Below are 21446 nucleotides of genomic sequence, written 5' to 3' on the forward strand. Positions count from 1 at the left end.
GGCTGATATAACTAACCAGTTCTGTAGCAACTGCAGATTCTACCACTGGATATATTATAATAAGTTTTTTAAAGTGTTTTGGCTTAAAACTGGCTCCAGTAAATCATTATCACTCCAGTCACCTTTGAAAGCAAATGCAAACCTTCTTGTGAGTACATATTCCAGAGCAGAGCTACTGACAAAGCACCTGCCTGTGTGCACATGAGAATATGAGCCAAAATTAAAGTGGTTTCTATAAAAACTAAAATTCAATTAATACATCTGATGTCCAGAGAATCTCTTGAAACATTTTGTCCCCACTTATTTGCTGTGTGAAAAGTACTTTACGGTATTTCAACTGCACACAGCAGCCACACACAGGGGAAACAGCCAAATCCTGAACCAGCCCACAGAGAAATCTGTTTTCCTTCCTGCAAACTTGTCAAATGATGCCAGGATTCAAGAGCAGCATCTCTCCATCACTTCTGAGCATGACCTCTTAGCCTACTCACTTGGGGCTGAAAGGAGCTTTATCTTTGGAACATTTTCAACATGCTGAAAACTGACACATGGGGAAAAGGATATAGGAGCAGGGCAGAGGAAGGAAATAAAAGACAAGCGAGGGAAACTGAGAACTCCTTATGGAAGAAGGTCTATTTGAGCCTCAGGAAGCAAATCAAAAGCAAAGCAAGGCATAGCTGCTCCAAGAATGCAAAGTGATGAAGCACTCAGGTAAACACCAGAAAGTCCCAAGGGAAGATCAGTTTCATCCTGATCTGTTTTATTCAAGTTTGCTGGGCAGTTTACTGCAGTTTTTCTGTTTTCTTTGCACCTGATGACAGTGCAATTTTTCTGGTAATTATTTTTCCACCACTGTTAGTAGTCCTAGTGCCAAAATTTAGCAGTAACTTTCTTGTTTGGAACAGCAGGAAACATGGATTTCCTGCAGAGGAATTGGCAGATGCAGGATCTAAGACCCTCGTGCTTTTGCCAATGCTGGTATACTTTGTAAGAAAATCCATTACCACCTTAATACAAGCCACTCCCACGGTGGCCTCCACCAAAATACCTGTGGCTTGTTGGGCAAACTTCTCAACATTTCTGAAGGCAATGACATCCAAGAGAATTTCAGACCAGGAAACTCCAGAGCAACACTTTTCTACTGTCTCCTACACTATTGAAGATGGCACATGCTGCTCAATCCCATTTAGACATAGAAAAGTATGTTTTAAACACACAAGTACCTATGTGTGTGTTTTTTTCTCAAGTTGTCTATTGAAAATACGCAAAGTGAGGATTTAAAAATATGTTGGGAATGGTGCTGAGATTTTATGAAGAGCTCTTGTAAACTATAAAGTGGTAATTGAACTTCTGTTATCATTTCTGCTGGACACAAGTCTCCACTGAGCAGAAATGCACTCACAAACCATTCTATCTCACCCAGGGCTGTAGCAGATGTGAACCAATCCATTCACTAAGTGACCTCAGAAAGGAGCAGAGATGCAGAAAAGCCTTCATTAAAAACAAAGTGTTCTCTTTTATGGCTTTCAACAATAAAAAAAATTATTAAAGCACAGTTCTAGTGAGAAAACATTTGAGAGATAGTCTGCAGGAAATGGCATTTACATCTCATGCAAGAAATACTGTCTTAAAATCTGCCTGGTTTAAATGTCTGTCACCATGTGTCCATACATCAGCATTATTCACAGGTGCCACTTAACTCATCAGGTGACTCAGACAGTTCTGAGTAATTTTTATGTTCTTTTTTCTGAAATTAAATTGTCCAGACTCTCAAACTGAATTCCTGAGAGTTTCAAGCTTTGGTGCTACTATTTAAAAACTAATTATTTAAAAACACAATTATTTTTTTTCACTTATAGTTTCAATCTGTCATTTTTTGTCTGGCATAGTCATTAATGTCCTGCAGACAATCATTATGGTAGGAAAACATGCTTAGGAATATGTGACAAGATTCAAAGGAACAGAGGCTAAGACATAACTGCATACTGTAATTTATTACTTGTAATACCACAGTGCCCATAAGGTCTAATTACACACCAGGACTTTCTGGACAGCTAGAAAAAAAAAGGATTAATTTAAGGCAAGAACTGCAAGGGTCTATCTTATAATATCATCCTGGAATCAGTCTTGAAAAAACCCTTTCCAACTCCAGAACTGGGGCTTGATAGAAACCTCCACTGGAAAAACTACGAGCAAAATTCTCAGTCATAAAGATAAGCAAAAGACAGTGGCACCATTCAGAAAGTCAGGCTCTGAAAGGAGTCTTATTTGTAGGCATAAGCCTTTCCTTTCTGTAGGCAAGATCACACTAATGAAAAACACCAATAAAGCTGGCATGCATCATCACTGTAGGAAAAGACAGGAGCATCACATAGAAAGAACCATCTGACTTGAGCAAAAGAAACTAAATGTACTTTAGGGGTACAAAAGTAATGCAAGGAACAATTGAAATTTCAGTTCTACACTGGGAGTTATCAGCTAGGAATGAACAGGGAAGCTGCAATCATAACAGATCGTGGTGTGATTATGAACTGCCAGCATGATGTCACCTTGAAAAAGGCAAATAGGATCCTGGGCTGTGGGCAGAGAAATGTATTAGTGGTACTGCAGTGAGGAGAGTCACAGGAATGCTGCCCATGATTTTTGCCATCCAAGTGCAAAATGGGTTATCTGTGCCTGGGGCAGGTGGAGGGACAAGCTACCCTGATGATTTCCAGATTCTGTCTACTTTCCCATTTTGCAAGATGAGAAGTTTCCTTGGTTTATTTAGCCAACTAAAACAAAGGTTGTGAGGGGATATGATGCAGTCCCTAAACATAACCAGGCCGTTAACAACAGAGAGAAGAGGAGCCTCTAAGCAAAAAGTGGACATTAATTGTCCAGCAATAAATGCAGGCTGGAATTCTAAAGAATGTTCTTAATTAGAGAAGTTATATTTTGCAAACAGTCTTCAGATCAAAGCAGTGGGAGGATGAAAACAGTGTCTCGTTTTGAAACAGAAATAGATATCTACAATAAATGGGATGAAACAAGATGTGAATCATGGAGAATCATGCACAGTGACCTTCTCCTTTCCACTCCAGTGTTCTTATGGGATATTTTCCAAGCCTGTTTCTGTTACATACATTGAGGAATCTATAAGAAACAGCAAATCTTGACTGTAAACATATATTAGATTGAAACATCTTTTAGATTACTTTGTTCTTAAAAGTAACCTTTAAAGTGTCATCTATAAACATACAACTACATTGAAGTCACATCAAGAGGAAAGGCTGGATAATTCTGAGTGGTGCAGCGATGAACAGTGGTTGTTCACTACTTCTTTTGGCAGAAGAGCTGTGGGGCATCATCTGAAGATAGCTTGTTCAAACAAAAATTGCCCTCCCATTGCCTGCCCCTCACCAAGCCACCAAAAACCCCACACAAAAGCTGGGCAACCACAGAGCTGGTTCTTCACAGGCTGGGTGGCCAAGCTGCTGAGGAATGTTGGAGATGCTAAGCTTTTATGGGATTAAAAAGAGGGACAATGGAAAATCAGTCATTCTACTAGCATCCTCAGCTTCTAAATGTGGGAAGCTGAGAGCTGACAGCAGTAGTTCCACATCAGTGCTGGTCTCATTCTCATACTCCTCCAGAGGCACCACTCTTGCCACAGTCAGAGGTGGAATGCTGGGTTAATTAACTACTGCTTTGATGTGACATTGCTCTTCCTGCAGTGCATCCAACCCGCAGAGCACAGCTCATTTACCTCACATTAGCCTCTGGAAGGCTCTGGAAGCAGCAGTTCTTGAGTTCCCATTCTGCATGGTACGGAAGTACCTGCCTTCCCCAAACTCTGCAGAAGTTATATGGTTTTCACATACTTAACCTACACCTTACCCCTTCTTCTGAAAGGTTTTCTTCTGAAAATGACAAGTTCTCTTCAGCTTGAAGAATCAGCTAATTCCTTCCTATAAAACCTTAAACCTTGCTTTAATTGACTGTGGTGCCTTTGTAGGATTCCAAGGGGAAAAAACACAGAATTGCTGAGGGGAAGGAAAAAACAAAAAAAGCCTGCAAAACCCAAGGTAACAAGGCAGGTATGGCAAACTCACCACATTTCATCATCCCCACTTCGTAGCATTTCCGCAGGCGGCAGGCCTGGCAGCTCTTGCGCCTGTTTTTGTCTATTGTGCACTGGTTGGTGGCTGGGCAGATGTAATCGTTGTGTCCTGCAGAAGAGGGGAAAAATTAACATTCCCAACCATCTCTCTTGGTCATTTCCCAAATCAGGAATGTTCTTGACTTTAAACACCTCAGCTGTTTCATCTATCTAAGCTCCATTAATTTAACTGATGCAAAAATGCATATTTGTCTTGTATTATAAATATCAGTCTGTGGCCTCAAAATTAACCAGACAGCATAGCCCAGCTTTATAGTGATGACTGTCAGATAACCAAGCACCTTCTAAAACCAACTCATTTTTTGAAAATGGAGCATACAGTCTTGTGGAGATTTGCTCCCAATGTCCAATTTCTTACTGTATATTGCGAGTCTATAGCTGGCAGATATCAGATCTTCTTTTTTTTTTCCTTGACAGAGCTGAAAGAGAAGCTTCAGTCCTGCAAAGATTTAAGTAAACCACAGGTCTATTTACTGAACTCTGACGTGGTGAGTTCCAGGAATGAAGAAGCCTTTGGAGGATTGACCCAAGGCCGAAGTTAATTTAAATTTAAAAAAAAAAAAAAAAAAAAAGCCAAGAGAAAAAGCAGATTGGTATAAAAGAATGCATCCTATAACTATAAAGAAAAGCACAAGTAAAACGTGTCAGTTTTAGATATTCTGGACAAGTGTTTATCTTATTTTCATCAATTTTCACTGCAGCCTCTTTTGTTCTTTTCTTATTCTTTCCCATCTCACCTCATTTCCACCCAAACCCCTTTATGTCACTGTATTTCATTAATCAATAATCTGGTCCAAAGGTTTATTACTGTAAACTGGACTTGGGTATGCTCCCGGTATAAATACAGTTGAGTCATCTCCTGCCAAATACTGGAACTATCTCTTGCAGCAATTACCAAAGGAGGCAAAAAATATTCACTCATTTACATTTCTTAATGTCTTTTCTCCCAGGCTGCTTTTTAAGTTGGTTTGGTTTTTGTGTTTTTTTCCCAACCAAGAATAAGATAAGGCAAAAATAGTGCAACTAGAGTGAATTTTTTCCCACTTGGTGCAAACTCATGAGTTCATGTCTCCAAGAGTAATTATTTAACTGAACTATTGTGACTATTGCATTGCAAATTTAGAATTATTTTAACCTTGAATTTTTGAACCGACAATTTTAAGAAGAAGAGATCAGGTTGCAGTTTGTCCCATTTCCTACTGGCAGATATGACTGAAAAACAAATTACTGTTTATCACTCTTCACACAGCACGGGGGGAGAGGAGGAGGAAGCTCTCTGTTGCATTATAACCCGAGCACACAGGAGAATAAAGTGATTTAAAACTCCTGTGGCATTGGGATAATTTAACTTGCAGGCAGATGTTCAGTGATGTGGGACAAACAGATTACAGCACAAACTCAGACAAGCTGAGGAGACCACACACAGCTCCTCAGTCATACCATCTAACTTTAATTAGACATTAGCCTGACATTTTGGTCTATGGCAGACCCAGAAGTCTTTTATTTTAATGCATAAAATCCTGCATAACAACCATTGCAACTGAGGGCTTGATAGTGTTTTATGCCAAGAACTGGCTTTCTTTTATTTGTGTTTTATTATTCCTTTATTTGAATTACAATCACCATTACCTGACAGGGTACACTGAAGTGTACAAAAGCCCACAGGGAGTAACTTGCTGGTAGTCCAAGCACATGTGAGCAGCACAGAGCAGGCAAACCATTTACCTGACAGAAAACCCTTTGAGATCAAATTCACTCTCCATTTGTGACAAACTGGACACAAAGTTCTCTTCAATTATTTTAGAAATCAAAAGTTCTTGCACCAGCTTGTAGAAATTGCTATTCCCCTGTGCAGAATTCGCCCAATAAATTGAAAAGGCAAAACAAGTTCTGATTCTCCTGGTGGCACCAACTCTGCCTTACTGAACCAAAAGAAAGTATCTGAAGATTGCTAAAGGCTTTGCAGGCAGAAGAGGAAGGGGAACACTAAAGTCTGAAAAGCACCAGGATTTTCTGCATTGGTAGCCAAATGTAGTAGCCAATGTCAATACAAATAATTTTCCACTAGATCCCAGATGAGGTCAAAGACCAGGATAACTAGGCCAAGGTTATAGGAACTAAGTGCCCCAAAGCTGCAATAAGTGCCTAAGTGACGTCCACTGGCTGTGACAGCAGATGTGGAGCTCCACATTTACTTCACACTGCAGCCACACAGCAAACTTGAACTAAATACCAAATATTTAAGAATTTAGACATGGAAGTAGAAGTCTTAGAGAGACTTGGCAGAGTAAGAGATACTGCAGTGCAGGCTCAGGGGTGGAGGGCTGAGCGTTAACAATAATCAGGTTAGTACCTGATATATGCTACACATTTTTTTCCATCCTGCATAGTGTGTAGATATTATACACCATGACTCAACAGCTCCAGGCAATAGACTCTTGTCAAGAAGAGCTTCCAGCAAGCAAAGTCTCCAGATAATTGCCTACTCTTACTTGTAACTTGAACTAATTCTCAATCACTACAACTAAGCTGGGACACAAACTCCCATCAGATTCATAGCTCTGCAGTGCCATCCCACCCAGTCCTTTGCTGCAAGGCTACACTGTGTTATGCATTCCCCTCTTCTCTAAAGAAATCAGTTGCTCACTCTGTAATGCTTCCAGATCTTGATAACATCAGAGCCAACAGATCAAACAGTCAAATCATGTGTTGCTCTATTTTCAGCATGGAGCACCAGACATCAGCATTTCAGACCAACTCATTACTAGATTGAATGCTGCAACCCCTTGTCACACAAAACAATTTATTTGAGCAAAATTATCAAAACCTGTTTGTCCTACCTTGAATACTTCTTTTAAAAAATGCTTTGCAGCCTTCGCAGGACCAAACCCCATAGTGGTATCCTGAAGCATAGTCACTGCAGACTGCACAGAAGTGGGCATCCTTTTTTGAGCCAGGATTATTTGCAATTGGGCTTGTACAGTCAATGCCATTAGTTTTTCTTTTCAAAGTTTCTCTGATAGAAAAGAAAAACATCTGTTACAAAAGAGGAAGAATCTAAACTGCACTGCAAAGAGTTTAATAATTTTCTATTGTCTTTAATTCTCTCTCTATAGAGTCTTCATGTTCCTGAACACAGGACAGTGTGAAACACTGTTAAGCCTTTTCTGACAATTATTGCATTTAGTCTTAATTCCAGTGATGACATTCTAGAAAGATTTGAAATACTCAAAGGCATAAAACTGGACTGCTGCTGTATCAATCACATGAACCCTGGGAAAATCACATAGAATGCTAATGGATCTTGAAGAACTGTTGGAAATGGGCAAGTCCAGGAATTTGTGAAGTGGATTTTGTCCCTCAGGAGCTTAACATGGAAAAGGAGAACTCAGATAGCTCAGACTACATGAAAAATGCTACAATGAACAGAGGTGCAGTTGCTTTGTCCTGTTAGTAAGGCAAAATTACAACACACATCCATTCTCAAGTATTTCATCCTGTACATGAGGCTTTATTTACTCAATGACATTCAGGAGACAAATAAGTGAGATGTGAATCTCAGCCTCCAAGATCAGCTCATGATGTTAGACAAAGTTTTCTGTTCAAGGTGACAGCCCATGTTGATCACCCTAATGCTAAACTAAAAGAAGTCTGAATACAAGAAGAATGGAGAAACACAATTAATAAAATATTTTCATGCATTAAAAAATATTGGTCTATATAAATTGGTAAGATATACACATTCCTGGAATGTTGCAAATAATTCCAACATACAGGAACTATTCTTCATGACTGAATTAAAATTAAAACAGGATAAAAACATGGAAAAATAGCCAATTCCTGACACCAAGATCCTGTAAACAAACAGCGAGAGGAAAGGAACTTAGATTATCAGCAATGTTGGGTTTAGGTATAGGAAGTACATCCATTGTATCCTTTTTATCTGGACCTCATTTTCTTGGTGTTTTTCGCACGTTGTGCTTTCAGGGTCAATACAATTTCTAGACAGAGAGAAAATAGTGTCATGTGCAAACTCTCAGCAGCAGGTTGAGAAAAGGAAAAGTGTATCATCAACTTATAGGTATAAACTTAAGTACAGAGGAAGAATTTAGGAACTCTAGAATTTTCCTCATCCCACCTTCCAGCAGGATTAGGGAGGAGAAGAAAAATCAATTGGGGTAAGACAGCAGGTAGTATGGTTTATGACTTTTACAGAACAAGGGCAAGTTTAAACAGAACAGTGGAAACACGCTGAAAGTGCTGTCAAAGAGGCTTTAACTAATATATTAAAAGTAGATTTTGTGCTGGTTTCATGACAGGAGGTAAGGACAAACACACCCACATGCCAAATGAAAATCATCAAGTTCATGAGTGTTTGAGGAGAACATGCTTCAATTTCCTGGTAAAAAATTTGGAAAGGAAGAAGAGGTGCTCCTTGGAGCAAATTTCAAAACAGAAAAATTAAAGTATTTGTTGCGCAATTAAGTTACTGGGAGATTTTTTTTTTTTTTAAATGTTAATTCATTCAGATGTAGCAGGGCAGAGGAGTGTTTAGGTGGTTAATGAGCTCGATCTTTGATTACACACACACCCCATTAATGGATTGGTGAATCACTGAGCTGTTTCCCTCTCTGCCATGCTGGGAAGACCAGTGAGGGGGAACTCTCCCCAAGAGTAAAGGGACTGGATCACACATGCCTAATATGCTGCTAATGCAAGGAAGAAAAAGCATTGCTATTCCTTCCTATTCCCCTGCATTTGAAAGGAAAAATAATTGGGTGTTTCACATTAGCAAAAGAGGTATATTTTTAAGCCTTACTTGGGAATTATTATCCAATTGTGACAGTCAAAAGAGACTCAAAATCAGCTGGAGAGCCTCTCTGTGACTGACTGATGTGCTGTGGAGAGCAATGTTTATTGCCCTCGATAAAGCATTGAGGTTATGGATGAAAATAAAGAAAAGCACACATCTTTGTGAGGATTGTTGGTTTTTACCTCCCAGTCACAACAAGTGTTTCTAGAAAGCACTTCTTCTTTCCCTGCTTAAAAGTTTAACAACAGCCACCCTGCACACATGCAAGCTGCAAGGCTTCCCCAGACTTGTGGCAAACAGCTTGCACACAGCAGAACCATCTGGAACAAATTCCTCCTGCGGGCCAAACAGCATCAGAGCCACTCATTTGTGACAGCTGCAGCCTCACACCAGGAGGCTCAAACCCCACCAGTTTGTCACCTGTCTGTGAGGACAGCAGGCCCTGCAAACAGTCAGGGCTTGCAGGTAAACATCCCCTACCCCAGGACTCTCCTGCTTCGTGGTGTTTCTACACAAAAGGCAAACAGAGAAGGTAGTCCCACACGTGGGTAGAGACAATGCTCCTGGGGGACTGGGGCACCCCAAGATGCTCAGCAGAGGAATGAGCTGCCAGGTCCTCCAGGTGAGCTGCAAGTAGCTGGATGGATGTCCACAATGCTCCTGCACCAAAGGATGCAGGAAAATAGGGGATGTACCCTGGCAGCTACTGAGGAACCACATGGTGAAAGATTTATTGCTTTATACCTCCTAGTACTCCTCTCTATTTTATGGCTGTGGTTTCCATATGAGGATATTACCTCTCCAAAAAAGAATTAAGACTTTGCTTAAAGTAATAAGTCAGTGATTTTCTCCTGGTCATCCTTCTACTCTGAGCAACCTGGTCCAGGGGAAAGTGTCCCTGGCCACAGCAGGGGGGTTGGAACTAGATGGTTTTTAAGACCCCTTTCAATTCAAAGCATTTTATGAAAAAGAGGTTATACTCCAGATTTTCTTGGTTTCTCTTTAACTCAGGTCATCAGCAGCTACATGAGCAATAGTCCTTATATATCTATAGAAGTAGCTGCAACTTATTTATTTAAACTCCAGTGTGGCAGGTTTGGCTTCCCTTCTGTCTGTGGTAGAGGGGGCACTGCAGAGCATCAGGCAGGGTGCCAACATCTGGACAGCTTCAAACACTAATCTCCCTAGGGCTGTCAAAGTTTTGGAACCTTAACCAAAGTGGAAAGAATTTGGATGTTACCCCTGTTCACATCAAAGCTGCTTGGGGAATTCTGTGTGTGAGTGCTACCCAAAGAGTCTTTCCCAATCCACACACCTACACTGGAAGCAGATTTGCACTCCAGAACTGCATAAAGCCCACCCATTGCAGAAGGAATGTGGGTAGTCTCAAAAATAGCACAGATCCTTTATTAACCATTGAATTAAAACTGTTGCCAGGACACACTGTTTTTCATACTCCAAATGACTGCTGAAGTTAAATAAGGAGGGCTGGGGATAAACATACAGCTGCTGAAGCAGGAACTGCACCTGCACACCCTGAGCTTCTATCCATCCAACAAGTGTTGTGCCCATGAATGGAGCAATTTCATCAGCTGATGATCCACACACTGATAAGGGTTTGTAATACGAGTAAATGTGCAGAACCAGAATGGGTTTTTGCAAACAGAGTTTCTTGTCAGCTGAAAATTTAGCCTGTGACTGCTCTTCACGACTTTACAAAGTCAGTTGAGAACAGCAACAAGAAACAAAATCAGGCCTTTTCAGCAGCAGCCCCCTTTTAACATGATGCTGCTGTGTGACTGTTTATACTAAAAGCAAAAAGCAAAGAAAACCTTTCCCTTGAATTTCAAGTTAACAAAAAGCCTTCACATCCATTAGATGCAGTAAAAAAAAATAATCTGGATAAGAAGGAATTCAAACAATATTGTATGAAAAGGCAAAAAGAACGAACCTTTACCTCTTTCACTCAAAGGACTTAATCTGCCATACCAAAATTAATTTTTATTACACCAAATAGTACCTAGCAGTCTTGAACTTTTGTTTACACAATGTAAACTGTTGCCACACTGAAGGTATTTGTAACACTTTTTGTTGCTGTATAGTACTCTAAGGAGGCATTGAAAAAAATCTCATTTCAGAAGTTACATTAAAAACAAACAAGCAAACAAGCAAACAAACACACACACACACACACAAACACCCCAGGACTGATTCAGTGCCTAGGGGAGGTTTTTTTGCATTGCTTAGTTTTTCACAGGAACCGACACATAGAATTCAAACGTAAAAAGAAGAGCCTTGAGCTAAGGAAGCTGTAAATCCCATTCAGCCAAGTTTCAAAGCAGCACCCAGCACTGACCTGCTCCCAGGCAGCACTGGCTCCACAGGTCGTGTGTCACACCACAGGCTCTTGGGCTGCTCTGCATACAGCAGGGAGGACTGGCAGTGCAGGGACAGAGGGGACAGATGGCCAGGAGCAGACCACAGAGCACTGGGGCTGGAGGTTTGCCTCGCAGCCACGCTCTCTGGATCCCCAAAATTGCTGGCAATGTTGTAATTCACCATGGCAGGGCTGCAGAATGCCATTGCGGAGTATTCATGTCTGTTTTCGGTGTAAGATGAGGGAATGTAGACTGGACTGTGCTCTGCTGTCAGTGTGGACTGATTGCAGCTGTAGGGAACTGGGGAGATGACACCAGCAGGTGAATTTTTAATTTCTGGTTTATTGCATCCAATATCCTGAAGTGGCAGCAACTGAGAAAAGTCCTTGTGAGAAGATGTGCACAGGGACATTTTGGAGCAAGACTGAAGAGTGCTGTTTAAATATTCATCCTAGGATGATAAGGTATAAAAAAAGAGAATTAAAAAGTAAGAAAGCTCTGCATTAAGTCTTTTCCATAAAAGAAAAAAGGAACCAGTAAACCAGAAAATATAAAAACATCTCGTTAAAACAGATTACACACCAAATGCACTTAAATAGTCCATTTACAAATTTACTACCTTTAAGAAAAAGAGAGCTTTCTAGAATATCCTTAAAAATAAAGGCTAAAACACACACTAAGTTCAGACTCCCTTAAAAAAATAATAATAATTTTAAGAAGAAAATTATTTGAGGCCTGCCTGAAACAAAGATGAAAGTGACAACTTGGATCTTAACCGGAGTTACAACCAGGGTAAAACCGCTCTATATCAGAGACAAAATTACCCCAAGATCCACAGCTATGGAGGAGAAATCAATTTCTTTATTACAACTCACCATCTCCTGCTGTACCTGCACTACAGTCTTCAGCCTTGTGCTCCAGGGTGCTTCCCTTTCCCATCACAAACATGTAACAGCAGGAATTTTGAAAACAAACACACACACACATGCATATTCCCTATACCTTCCAAATCCAGAACTCCACTGCACATCCCTCTACACAGAGGAGGAAGACAGGTAGTGGATGTCAGCAAGCAGTGCAACTTCATCACTGAGAGGTCCCTGGATATGGCACCTCTGAACAGAGCCATTAGAAAAGCAGAAGTCATGAAATGCAGATATTTCCAAAGCTGACAGCACAACTCGAGTGATTTCATAAGATCCAGAAGTTTTAAAATTCCCTGCCACTCTCCATCCCCATCCCAACTGCTCCCTGTCCTTTCTCCCATCTGACTCAGCTATCAAAACAAAGACCTTAAACTGCCCACAGTAAATACTCTTTGCCAGATCTAGGTATATACTAATTAGTTAAGGGAGAAAAGAATTTTGAAAAGAAAAAAACAGCCCACCAAAATAATCTTCCTAAGACAGACCCCTGTGCTGGAAGCATTATTTTACAGTGGCATTTCAAAACATTTTTTTCTTTATTCTTCACTAGGAGTTTAATCTGCAATTCATTCCAGTGCTGAAGACAGACCTAGTTTGCAATTCAAAACAATTCTGTATCCAAAATAGCAAGTTCCAGCCCCCTGAACTGATATTGTAGTGTGCTTTTACATATGGTAATAAAATCCTAACACGAGAAACCACAGGATAACTACACAATCACCCACAGCTTTGCTATTCCACAAGTGACCAAGGTATAGATGCTGAACATTCTTACCTTTTTTTGCCTCACATGACCACAAAGCAAGATGAGGAAGATTCAAGCACAGGTTTGTTGAAGTAACAGCAACCTCCCCTGTCCCCATTTCTGTATGCCACCTTGGGGCATTGATATGTTTTTCTCCTCCAGGGTGAGGACTGAGACTAGAAGCATTAACAGAAAATGTAAGAAATAGTCTTTTTGACTAAAATGGAGAGTTGAGAGTCCATCCTTCCTCCTCACTCTGCACTCTAGCGATGAAATTGAAGATATATGTAGAAATAACCAGAAACTCATTTAAATCAGCTCAGGCGCTTCAGACCCAGCTGCTGTTTGTTCCTTTGTGGGAAACAGGAAAATGAGATATCTCAGCAGCTGTTTGTGTCCAGCAGTTCTTGGACTGGAACTCCAGAGCAGCCAAAGCAGGGATTCTGGCCTCACTCCTCACACAACCTACACAGTTCATCTGCCCACATCAGATGCTTCACAGCCTCCTCTAGGAAAAAACAGGCATTGTGAAAACTTCACTGCAAAAAGCCACTAATAAACCCAAAGGTGCTTTCACTGCCAGAGTATGGAGTGGGTAATTTTTTAGAAGCAAATAAGGGAACTAAAAATTATCTTAGGAGTATTTTCAGGGGTTACTGTGAGTGAGCCCAGTGAGCACACTGCATTCAACACACATTTAAAGATTCAGTGTAAGCAAAGCTGTATTCCCCTTGCAATCTCAGAGGCTGCAGGAATTCAGGATGAGCATGGACACTCTGTCAGAGCATCTGCAATGTCCAGCAGAAGCTGTCTGTGCTCACTTTGTCCCTCTGCCTCCCTTGGAAGGGCACGGAATGCAGGGCAGCCCCAAATCCTTTGGGGAGAAGGACCTGAGCAGCATTACAGCAACACCTCTGTTACAGCCAGCTAGACATTCTGCTCTGATAGCTTTGGTGGTGCAGTTTCCCTCAGCATTTAGCAAATAAATGCCTGTACAATGCAGAAACAGAGAGAACACAGAGCTCCTGCTATGGAATTTTATGAACAGAAATCAGCTGAGATTGGAGTCATTTTTCTGCAGAGGAATCTACTCCTGTGCATGCAGGGTAACTGCCTGTTTAGCAGGAGGGGATACTGACTTCAAAGGGCAGCACACAGTATTTAGAAACATAGACAGAAGTTAACAGAAGCAAGAGTGAAGCTTGTTTTAGGGGTTGGAGTTCACACAAGCATAAGAAGTCAGGACAGCCTTCCTCAAAACCATACTGCTCATGACTTATTTACCAGAGAAGGGGGCTCTGGTTAAAGCAGGTTAAAGAAAACTGTGCTCACGGTCTTCAGCAGGCTGTAATGTAGTGAAAGAATAACAGCATTTGCCTGAGATTAACTTGGGTAGAAGAAATGGTTTAGCCCCAGTAGACCATGGATCTGCATGAGATCACATTGATCACGTTTCCTTATACCCAGGGAATTTAATGTAGGAAGCCCAGAGCCTCACAAATAAAGTGAAACTGCTGAAATTGCTCAAAAGATCCTAAAAATTGGCTGCTGGACTGTGAAGTTGTGTGTTTTAAAGAAGGATTGCAGATTGAAGGAAATAGATGTCAAGATCTGAGGATCAAGAAAACAAACTCCACAAACACCAGTACCTCAGAAGGAAGCACAACCACATTTAATACAAGGATTACAGTAAGTAGTGCAATAGGCTAATAAATTTGTTCCATACTGGTATGGTGTCCTCATATCTTAAACACTATTCATTAAACAGAAATTAACTACTTCCTAAAGTGAACTGCTGTCCCAACACTCCTTCTTCCTCTGAAGAAAGATTTTAAAAGCAAGACTCAATGATAATGTACATTATTTAGATGCAGTCTATCAGCCCTGCACTAGATCTGTACCAGACACAGAAACAAAACAGGTGTCTGTTATTTTTATACTCCAGTCTCCTGGGAGTCTACAAAAGTTTCAATCCACTGAAGCCAGTTTAGCTAAGTGAGATAATCAACAAATGAAATGCCATTTTTAAGTAAACTATAGTAATTCTGGCCAGTTCCTTGAGTAACACTTACCATCCACAAATCTAAGACACTACAGGCAGGATTCACTTCTGACATAAAACAGCTTCATTAGCTCCAGTACCCAGAGGATGACACCACTATCCATGAGGATGTAGGAAAAAAAAGAAATGTTATCAATGTTCTCCACCAAAAAAAAAAAAAAAAAAAAAATTAAGTTCCTTGTCTTTGAACAACTCTACAACTGAATGTATCTTGAGAGTCACCGTGCAAGACATGCCAGATGAGGCACAAGAGCTGGTTTAGATGTCATAGTCAAACAGACACATGGGTAAATTATTAAGCCATCTGACGTATTTCAACAAACTCAAAAGCCACTTATTGCACATTACCTATACCAAGTACCCTTAAAAGTCTTGTGTGAATTTTTTTCCCCAAGTTTTGGGGAGGGGAAAAAATAGGTAGAGAGGGCAGGGTGCCTGCTTGAGAACATAATACAATTGCTTTTCCTAGAAAAGTACAACACTTCAAAAAGCAAGGGAGAGATGGATATTCTCAGGCACCCTTCTATCAACATACGCTACAACATGCTTAGAATTTTATATATATTTTGAGTAAAGATTTTTTGCGATAGAGAATCAAGATGACCTTTTTCTCTGATAGGCTTAAATTAAAGTGCAATCATTCTTCCTTGGGGTTTAACAGAAGTGATTCAGCATGCATGCATTCCACCACCCACCCCACAGCCAAAGATCCTCAGGCATCTTGCAGAGCACTCTATTAATATTCTGTTAAGTTACATTTTACACAACAATAAACTGAATCATCTTCTGGAAAAGTGATTATTAAAGGGAAGTCACTCCTGATGTGTAAGATGATACTTGTGCTTTGTGAAAAACTTATTACTCATTAAACGTGGTAGTGCCAGATATTGCCAACAGAAGGCAGGCAAGTAAACAAGTTTTTTATCACCTGAGAAGGACTGGATGCAACAAGTAGGGGAGAGATAGGGAAGCAAAATGCAAGCACAGCTATCTGTCCAGAGCTCAGATGTTGTACTAACTCCTGCAAAATTAATAAGCTGTGCTTAACGACATCAAGACCTTCTCTGAAGAAAATACTGGAGCTCAAAAGCACACAGGAAAGAATACTTTTAAGCAAAACAAGCACTTTTTGTCCTGTTAGCCTTAGAGTTACTCAAAACACTGACAAAGTCTCGATCATTCGAAACATTTATAAATACATTTCAGGGCTCAATGAATAAGATGTGGGGGCACCAAGGGAACTGGATTTGTTTTACTAGAGGAATACACAACTGCAGTATTCTACCCCCTGAAGTGGAGTCACAAAGACAAGAAATGCAGACTCTTTTTAGAGAAAGTGCACAAGTCAGGGCAGGAGATCACAGTCACAAGCCAGTGCAAGGGAAAATCCAGCAGAGTATATGAAAAATTCTCCACAGTGAGCATTGAGTACAGGAAAAAGATACCCAGACAGGCTGTGAAATCTCTCTTTTGAGAGATTAAAAAAAGACTGACTTTGAGCAGGATGCTGAATTAGTTGCTCTCTAGATTTCCCTTCCCACCTTCCCGTTACTGGGGGCATTCATAGCAGAGGAAATTCTATTTTGTCTGTGCTGGAAAGGATCATGGAACTGGGCACTTTGTCAGTTCTGTTCAAGGAGGTAAGAGCTGTGGGTCCTGCCCAAAGACAACCAACATTTAACACTTCATGATGCACAAAACCAGCTGCCTTGCTTACACTGCAGTGGGACTAGTTCAACAGAGGGTATCCACAGAATTGGAAAATATTTTCAGATCTTAGTTCAAACTAGACTTAAGGCTGACTTTATTAGTTTTTAACCTTTTAATTTCTAGATAATTAAAATGTTACCAGACCTGAGAATTGATTTAAGCTTTCTGTATTTGAATCTCTTAAGTATGTTTCATAGCCTTAGGGATTCAGATGCCAGAAATGAAAGCCACTGTCCTGCTCAAGAATACAAATTCAAACTGAGACACTTCAGCTCCTTTACTCTCCACGTAATTATTTCAAAGTACTGTGTGGACTTTTCACTGAAAAAGGATATTTGCATTTCAGCATGAAAATTTTAGTGTGTTCCATTAGAAAAGAAATAGCTATTAAAACTATTACACAAGTAGCAAATGCAAGGATCTGTCTAAGGATTTTGTAATCATGCTTTAGCCTTCAGCAGTGTTGTGGCAGAAGCCAGTACACAGAATAGCACCCATGTCCAGTAAGAACTTCATCATTTAAAAAAAAAAGATCTCCCTCTGATGCAAGAAAGGGCAGGGAAGAGCAGCACAGAGATTTAAATTTCCATTAAGCTGTGATGTCCATCTTCATCCAGCATCTCTGAAGCACACTTGGGTCTCTCAGCACATACCAGTGAATGAAGCTAATTCTTAAAAAAATTATTCTTGTTTTGATGATCAGACCATAGCTCTATGCCAACAGCACAGAACACACCAGTTCCTTGCATCCAGGAGGAATTAATTCCTTCAATTACCATTTCTCTCTTAATGACAGTGTTCTTGAACAAATGCACACAAACCTTCCCCCACTCCATTCCTTTCTAGTCGTTTGCAACATGTTCATTCATAGAATCACAGAATCATAGAATTATGACTGAATCTGTGGATGGAGTGGGTTGGAAGGGACCTTAAAGACCACCAAGTTTCAACTCCCCCTGCCTTGACATGGTCACCTTCCACCAGACCAGGTTGCTCAGAGCCCCATCCAGCCTGGCCCTGAACACTCCCAGGGATGGGGAGCCACAGCTTCTCAGGGCAACCTGTGCCAGGGCCTGAGCACGCTCACAGTGAAGAATTCCTTCCTAATATTCAATCTAATCCTGCTCTCTTTCAGTTTGAAGCCATTCCCCATTATCCTATCACTACATATCCTCATAAAAGTCCCCTTCCAGATCTCTTGGAGCCCCTTTAGGTACTGGAAGGTACTGGAGCTTTCTGTTCTCCAGGCTGAACAACCCCAGCTCTCTCAGCCTGTGTTCACAGCAGAGGTGCTCCAACCCTCTGATGAATTTCATGGCCTCCTCTGGACTCACTCCATCTTATATTCCTCATCCTCCTTATGCTGAGGGTCCCAGGGGTGGATGCAGCACTCCAGGTGCTTTCCCAAGGGCAGAGCAGAGGCTGCACCAGAGCTTGGTGTTGTCAGCAAACTTGCTGAGGGGACCCTCGATCCCACTGTCCATGTCACCAACAGAGGTGATAATTCCAGTCTGCTGAGAAGCAGAGTGCCATGCTCAGTCCTCTGCCATCAACAAGGGAAAAAGCATATGGATAAAATGCCTTATTTTGCCAGCAGAACTTTTACACAGCTTGGAGGGTTACTGAATAACTGTTATTGGCAGGTTATAGACATCAGCTGGCACAGGGGCTAAGATTTTTTGACTCAAGTCAAGTTCCTTCTGTTTACTCTCACAAAAAAATCAACACCTCTTGTATTATAAATAAATTGGGGACTGAAGATTCCACTTCATTTATTCCCTTTTCCCACAGCTGTTCCCCCACTCAGGTCTGGGAGGATATACAGCAGCAGGCAGAGAGCAGAGCCTGCAGCAACACACTCATGCCAGACAGAAATTTGAGAGGAAAGGGATGGTGGCTAAAAAAGTCAATACGTGAAGAAAAACAAGTAAATCAGGCAATAGGGACAGAGCAGGAATTGAAAATTCCTACACTCTCAGGGGAGATATTACCTTGGTTTCTGATGAAAGCAAAGATGAGAGACTTTCCCTGGCAGCAGCTGTCCTTCACTAGGCATAAAGACTTGTGATAAAAGTCCTTTGGCCAATGGACAAAAGAATAAAGTGATAACTGCCCCTAAAACCTGCCCCTGGCAATCTGTAGGCAACAAGTCTGATGTTGGGCAGACAAGTGGGACACATCCCCAAATGATGTGAATCATTTATTTCTGCAGCTCATGCTCCACCACCCTGGCAGATCTGACCTTCCACAGCTCCAAAAGATGGGGGAGAGTTTCTGTTTGGCATTAATGTCAGGAAACTCAGGATTCATTTCTCCTGGCTAAGCAGACAGGAGGCAGTGGCTTTCCCTTGAGCATGCCATGCCTCAGGCTCCCCAAATGACCTCTTGCTCTACAAGGCTGAGAAGCAATGGTAATAACCAGAGCTCTCTTTGGTAAAAGAAAAATTTCCTTGCAGAAATGCTGTCAGGGAATAATTTTTTTTCAGATCTCAGTGACCTAAAGAGTGAAGAAAGAGTAAGAATATAAAAAGCAATGGACTTTTTCCTGTCAGACCAATTTGCAATACACTTTTTTCCACTTTCTCCTCCCCCAAATAAAATGATTTTATTTATTGTGTTTTTTTCCAGACAGCCTCTTTACTATGCAAATGATTAAAAGGTTCATTTAGATAGCCAAAAAGTAAGTAAAAACTGTTAAACTTTTGTCTTTTTAGTCACAAAATGTGAAAAAGCAATCTTTTCTATAATAATACCGAAATGAAATCTATGTATGAATATGTATGAAAAGCAGAACACCTTTGGCTTCTTTCCTGGTTTTAGCTATAGTAAATCGATATTCTAACTGGAATTTCTGTAAAAAACTTTTTCAGTTGTATTAATTTTGTTGTGCATCTTCACATTAACAGCAAATTCAATACTAATTACCTTTGTCCCTGCAATTTTGTTGCAACTTCTTTAAAAAGAAGTTTTTTCAATGCAGGTTTTTGATACCTGACTTAAAAGACTTACAAGCACCTAATAAATTACTCATTATGCCTAAACTTTCCCCTCATCATCACTAATTCACTAAAATAACACAGAAACCAAGGCATTGCTTATTCCTGCCTTTCTGTGAAACACTTTTATAATGATGCATTAAATCCCAGGTCAAATATGTTTAACACCATCCACAGGTAACAAAAGTTTGTGTATATGTTTTAGTAACTTAAACAAAGGAAGCTGTTCAAGATTTGTCTTATCATTAACATAGACATGAAAACCTGCCTTTTGTTATGAGTAAAATCCTGTCTCAGCTTAGTCAGAATTTTGTTGATGATTCTCACAGATGGACATTTGTCTAACATGCTAATTAAGACAAAACTGCAGTCCTTGTAGTCTTATTAAAATGAAATCTGAGAAATTCTTCTAGGATTTCTGCTTTCTGAGCTTCTTGTGTCCTGTCTCTCAAGGAATGGGCCAGCAAACCCTTTTCTGTGAACATTTGTGCTGCTAGCAAAAGAATGCTGCAGATAACTGAAGAACAGCACAGGAAAATAGTGGATATAAAATCTGTTCAGCCCCCTGGATCACCATCCCTTGTCATTGTAAGCGCTTTGCTACTTTTATCTTTAAGCTAATATTCAAGAACCAGAACTAAAACTAAGAGTATTTAAAGAGATCATATACTAACTGCATTTATAGTTGTTTTAATTAATGTATTTTAATCTGTTCTTGATCAGAACATCGTTACAGACACACTGGCTGACTTCTTGAAGAAAATTCTGCAATTGCAACATTTTAAGAACAACTCTAAAATTACAAGCGTTTTCTTTCTGTGATATTTTAAGTTTTTCAGGTTATCAACCAACAAATTCTCAAGGATATAAAATACTTTCTGTGTTTCCACTTTTTCCACCAATACTTGAAGCTCCATTTACTGATTCTCATTTACAGCACTGAAGACATAAACTGCAAAGAAGCATCAGATTTGCTCCATCTCTTCAGGTCCAAAATTTTTATTGTTATTTCTCCTTAAAAAGCCTGAGGAAGCTGAGCTGTTCACTTACACTGACTCTGTGTTAACAACCTGAGAATGAAGACACCACAGCTGCCTTCCACTAACACTGTCACAGCCACTGTGTCTGCAAAACGTAATTTACATCTTATTGAAAAAGGTAGAGGAAAGTTCAGAAAGGAAAGCAAAAAGGAGGATAGCCACAGAGGAGTGATTCTATTCTTGAACTTCGATCACAAATAGAAATAATTTTAATGAAGTTCTCAGATAGGAAATAAAAGTTCTAAAGCTTTAAATCAGAAATACAACTTGTATTTGCTGCTTCAGTAAAAGCACTGGTCTTAGAATTCCCCCCATCTGGTGGGGACAACAGACAAGCAAGGAATTTCAAGAATATGGATGAGGAAACACATTACTGGTAACACTGAGCACATCAGAAGCAAATGGTAAATGACTTTATGTTCAAAAGCAGTTTCTCATGCAGCCCATAATCACATCAAAACTTTGTTTACACATAAGTGGTAATTGTGCATCATTCTCTATATGACAAGGCTGAACACTTTCCCAGAAAGAAATAGCATATTTACCAGCCATTCCAAGGTACAAACTGCACAATTTGCTGTTTATCCCATCCTCTTTCCAGGCTGAAATTTATC

General features: G+C 40.3%; 1 protein-coding gene across 6 annotated transcripts in view; it reads right to left on the minus strand.

Annotated features, from left to right (window-relative positions):
• The window catches only part of ESR2 (estrogen receptor 2), a 45456-nt gene that overhangs the window by 16862 nt on the left and 7148 nt on the right, over positions 1 to 21446 (minus strand). The window contains exons 1-5 of one of the 6 annotated variants that reach the window (XM_085061152.1): positions 13055 to 14175; positions 12356 to 12468; positions 11332 to 11804; positions 7003 to 7178; positions 4095 to 4211 (exon numbers count right to left, since the gene is read on the minus strand). In XM_085061152.1, the coding sequence (XP_084917278.1) occupies positions 4095 to 4211; positions 7003 to 7178; positions 11332 to 11765 (727 nt within the window). In that variant the 5' untranslated portion in view covers positions 11766 to 11804; positions 12356 to 12468; positions 13055 to 14175. Of the gene's footprint in view, positions 1 to 4094; positions 4212 to 7002; positions 7179 to 11331; positions 11805 to 12228; positions 12978 to 13054; positions 14176 to 15096; positions 15329 to 21446 lie in introns of those variants that run through there. The other 5 variants (XM_085061149.1, XM_085061153.1, XM_085061151.1 and 2 more) reach the window with 5 other exon arrangements.

Source organism: Lichenostomus cassidix, chromosome 5, assembly GCF_008360975.1.
Source record: "Lichenostomus cassidix isolate B80296 chromosome 5, HeHo_3.0, whole genome shotgun sequence".
Lineage (NCBI taxonomy): Eukaryota > Metazoa > Chordata > Aves > Passeriformes > Meliphagidae > Lichenostomus > Lichenostomus cassidix.